This window comes from Henckelia pumila, chromosome 3 (genome assembly GCF_033568475.1).
Source record: "Henckelia pumila isolate YLH828 chromosome 3, ASM3356847v2, whole genome shotgun sequence".
Lineage (NCBI taxonomy): Eukaryota > Viridiplantae > Streptophyta > Magnoliopsida > Lamiales > Gesneriaceae > Henckelia > Henckelia pumila.
The window spans coordinates 145,522,530-145,527,325 of NC_133122.1; the positions used below are offsets into that span (position 1 = coordinate 145,522,530).

General features: G+C 28.8%; 1 protein-coding gene across 1 annotated transcript; it reads left to right on the plus strand.

Moving 5' to 3' along the window:
* Positions 1–218: 218 nt before the first annotated feature.
* On the plus strand, positions 219–2,640 carry LOC140890392 (kirola-like). The gene is made up of 2 exons (XM_073298150.1): positions 219–437; positions 2,161–2,640. Exons 1-2 carry the CDS (start codon positions 251–253, stop codon positions 2,427–2,429), a joined length of 456 nt encoding a protein of 151 aa, XP_073154251.1. The 5' UTR covers positions 219–250; the 3' UTR covers positions 2,430–2,640.
* The last annotated feature ends 2,156 nt before the right edge of the window (positions 2,641–4,796 follow it).

Genomic DNA, 4,796 nt, shown 5'->3' on the forward strand with positions numbered 1-4,796 from the left:
AATATTGATAAATTTTCACCTATAAATACATTATTGAGATAATGCTTGTAAAACTGGGTTGAAATAATCCGAGATATCCCGAGGCTAGCATTAAATGAATGCAACTTGGCAAGTAGCCATAGTCCATAGGTCATCATAATTTCTATTCTATATAATATGGTGAAGGCAAAAGTTTGCTTCTTGTATATATATATCTTTCAACCAAAGTAGTAGTGAATTGTATTGTATTCTTGAGATTAATATTATAGCGATGGGTTTGATCGGTAAACTGATCGCTGAGACAGAATTCAAGGCGGGCGGTGATGTGTTCCACGATCTTTTCAAGCAAAAGCCACAGCACATTTCGACGGCTAGCCCCGACAAAGTGCAGGGCTGCGATCTGCATGAGGGTGAATTTGGGAAGGTTGGTTCCATCATCTGCTGGAGGTATACTCATGGTGAGGCCTTGTTACTTCAATCTATATATAATTCCCTCAACCCTGGTCGATTTATTTTTAACTTTGTTTTTTTTTTTTTTATATATATTCAACGTAATTACTTAAGATTATGGACTTGAGTTTAATTCAACCTCAGAAACAACTTAAAAAAAAATTGTCCAAGTTCGTATATATAACTCTCGTAAATTTTGATATTATTTTGGAACAGATTCTAAAAAGCACTTCACATAGTATCAAAATTCAAATATATATATATATATATATATAAATGTGACACTTATGGATAGTTGATTAGATGGACGAAACTTTTGATCTGGAAATATACAAAGATAAAATAGTTTGTTAATATTTAATTTTAAGGTTTGCCTAAAATTAAGGAGATTATGTAATTTATTTTCGGAAAATGCTATATGTACACATTAAGTTACATATTCGGTTACATATTACATTTAAAATAAAAATTTATTCCTTCATTTTATTTGAAAAAATTCTTTCCAAAATACGTTAAATATGATTATGTACAAAATTGGTTTGTCATATCTCTATATGTGAATATATATATATATATATATTTGATATTATGAGCACATATGATGTGCACTTTTGTTTGCATCGCTAACGTGACATTCTCTACATTCAATAGATGAACATCACATCAGTAGATGCACACATAAGTGCACATAATAGGTGCTCACTATATCAAAACTATATATATATATATATATATATATATATATATATATAACACGAATATTGAAAAAACAAAGTTTGAGCAATATTTGGTAAGTTTAAATCATGAGAGAAGATTAATTCAAGCACTCAAAATGCTTCAACTCAAATACATCAATTAATTGTTTTTCTTTGTCTCTTCAATATTCAAAACCTTTATTAAATCACTATACTTTCCTCGTATTTTTTTAAAAAAAGAATGTTCTAGTTCTATTGATCAACAACTTCGCTATTAATTCCTCGTAAGTAGATTTTATAAAACATAACATTTTTGTATATTTCATAATAGATTCGATTGGGTTAAGTTCAGATGCAGTCGATCGAATTTTTTTTTCTTTTAAAAAATAGAGTATTAGAGGCTGAAAAAAAACCTAAACTAAAATTTTTTTACTGAAGCTAGGCGATAAAAAAAAAAAAAATCAGATCTGAGTTGTGCATTTGGCGTCGAGCATTAATCCATTTCTTGAAATGCGTAGAAATGAGATCTGGTTTTAATATATTTATTTGGCCATCAATAATTTAAACAGTTGAATGCCTCGGGCTCATCTTTCTAAATTGTACGCTTCAATTATAAAAAAAAAAAAAAAAAAAAAAGGGTTGACCCCGAAGGGGACCCCATTCCACATGAGTCAGAGGCCCATTGGCTCATGCGGAGGGTAAATCGAGGGATGTGCACGAGCGACAGAGACCAAAAGGAGAGAGCACATGGCCCAATCCCCAGAGCATACTCCCCACAATATTTCAGCAGGAAATATTTACAATATTTCATGTGGTTATAATTGAGCATTCAAGTCGCAATGATATCAATATGTGCAAGACTGACCGTACAAAATTATTTTTCTAATAAAATACATCATATTATTGCCAATAAAGGCTGAACTAGTCGAATATAATAATATATCATCGATTAAAAGTTGACTTTATCCTAGTTGAAATATACAATATTAATATATTTTTTTGGGAGCATTAATGATTATTTGTGAACAATAAACAGATGGGAAAGAGAAGACCGCCAAACAAGTGATTCAAAATATAGAAGAGGAGAAAAAGTTGATGGAATTCAAGATGCTTGAAGGAGACTTGATGGAGAAATATAAAGCATTCCTCATTACCATTCATGTGGAAAACAAAGGTGAAACTGAACTGGTAACATGGACTTTAGAATACGAGATGCTTCATGACGATGTCGAGCATCCGCTTTCGTTGTTGTCCTTCTTCATCGACCTCACAAAAGACATCGAGACTCATCACATTGGAAAGTAAAATGGCCGACAATAACACGTTTAGTCTATGCTGCATCGAAAATAAAATAGTACTTCTTGTTGTCGTGCAGATCCCAACTTAAGATTGGCGTATCGCTTCTATGTGTGTGTGCTACGAATAAGTGATAGCTTGGTAGAGGTTGTGATGCAACACATATATGCATCTACTATGTATGTTACTTTGAGTTCCAAACACATACAAATGTACTTCCAATGTTGTGTGTTTTAAAATATTTCTCAATCATGATGTGCTCTTTTTGTTTGTTTAGCAAATTCGAGGATTAGTATTATTTTAAAATTACTTTAATAATATAGAGAAGCATATTCATAATTGAGCTTGGGTCGTTTTTAGTATACAACAATGAATGGTGCTATTTCGCGAGATTCGGGTTTACAGTAAAATATTTTTTTATTTTAATACTTCAAAAAATAATAATCTTTTTAAAATAATATTTGTTTTTGGTCTCGACTTGGATCAGTTTTTTATTTCGATAAATTAATAAAATGATAGTTTTTTTTTTTTAAGAATCTTATATTAATCAATGGTCCGGTTCCGGGCCCTTCAGTCCTATCGGTAATCGGTTAATAATCCTCTAAATTTATAACATAATAACTAGGACAATTTTGTAATCTATGATTATAATGTTTTTAGTTTTTTCTTGAAATTTAAATCCATTTGGGTTCATCTCTTTTTTTTTATTATTACATGCCACTTTGATATTGTGATTTTTTTTTTTAATTAATGACAATGGAATTACCAACAATTCTTAAAAAAATACATCATATGTATAATTATTGGTTCTAGAGGTAGTTATACTTATATTTAAACGGTAGCTTGTATTTGATTAGTCGATTCAATATAATATTATTTTCTTATTAAAAGCAATTAATATGTTCACTTATTTATTTTTATAAATATGTGTATATAATGAATTTTATTTTTTCGTTACTTTAAAAAATTTGACACATCAGTGAGACATGGTGCTTTTTTATGAAATTAGATTTATTATAATCGAATTTTTTTACCTTCAAACCCAATAAATTATTAATTTACCGATTATTTAATAAAATTTCTCAATCTCAATATTATTAATTTATAAAAAATTTACTGTATATATTTTTATTAACATATTCCTGTCTTCACATGAAGCTGCTCGAAAGCCGAAGAAAAATATTGAAATCGCGAGCAACAACAGTAGAAGACATTTGGTGACACACAAATGAAGGGAGGACATTTGTGCTGATGTGGAAATGTCCGGACACAAATCTTGTTTGTACATTTCTACTTTAAAAAAAGAAAATTATTTTCTTTTTTAATTGTTGCTACACACGCACGCCAGCATAAAGCGCGCGCGTGAACATTCAATGGGTGGACAGCGTTTCATTAACTTTTTTTTTTTATTTTTTTTAAGGGCAATTTGCTCAAAAATCCCCAAATGCAAACATATTTTGTTTTGGGGTCCCTAGTCATAAAATGTGGTACAAAACAATACAAGATGTAGTACAAAATCATACAAGATGTGGTACAAATTAACAAAAAATGTGGTACAAAAAAATGGCTAGGGAGTGCAGAGCAAAACATGTTTGCATTGGGGATTTTTGAGCAATTTGCACATTTTTTAAACTTCATCTATTTAATTCATTTATTATATTGAGTTGGTAAGTGAATTTAAATAATTATACAACGGCTCATTTAGCCGATGTATTTGTGTTTTCATTTCATGTTATTTTGAGTTTTAAATTTTTGTTTTTTGTGAGCAATGTGGAGTTCGTAATTTATGTTTTTATGTAATGTAATTTGGATTGTTCAATCTGTTATCATATAATGTATTTTTAATTTTAATAGCATTTTCTTATCGTTTATTATTTTTAATCATAAATTTAGTTGACTATATGATTTTTAAATAAATAAATAAATGCAATATTAAATATTTTAATTTTAATGAAAAATTAAAAATTAAATTAATTAAAGTAAAGAAATAAATAAAATAAAATTTTTGAATTAATTGTACTTGCCTTTACGATGTAGCCGTTAAAAAATAATGTTGGTAATTATTCTATTTAAATGAAAAGTAAATTGATAGTAATAAAATAACGGTGAGGTCCACAAATATTTGGTTTGTAGGATATTTGATTGTGGAATGTAATATATTTGAAAGATGAGATATTTGGATAGATGATGTGGCATGATGAGTCTACAAATATTTGAGAGAAATATTTGTATTACTGTGAGTGCCCTAATAAAATTAGAATAACACAAGGAAACAAAATTTTCTAGTCCATTTTACTTTATTGTCGAATTACTTGAATTTTCCAATTAAAAAAAATTATGCTTATTTTTTTGAGTGAATTGTCCTAAAATTCCTAA

Coding starts and splice junctions, on each gene's coding strand:
- LOC140890392 (XM_073298150.1), top strand. CDS start 251: ATGGGTTTGATCGGTAAACTGATCGCTGAGACAGAATTCAAGGCGGGC. Junction 438..2,160: donor CTGCTGGAGGTATACTCATG/GTGAGGCCTTGT, acceptor AACAATAAACAG/ATGGGAAAGAGAAGACCGCC.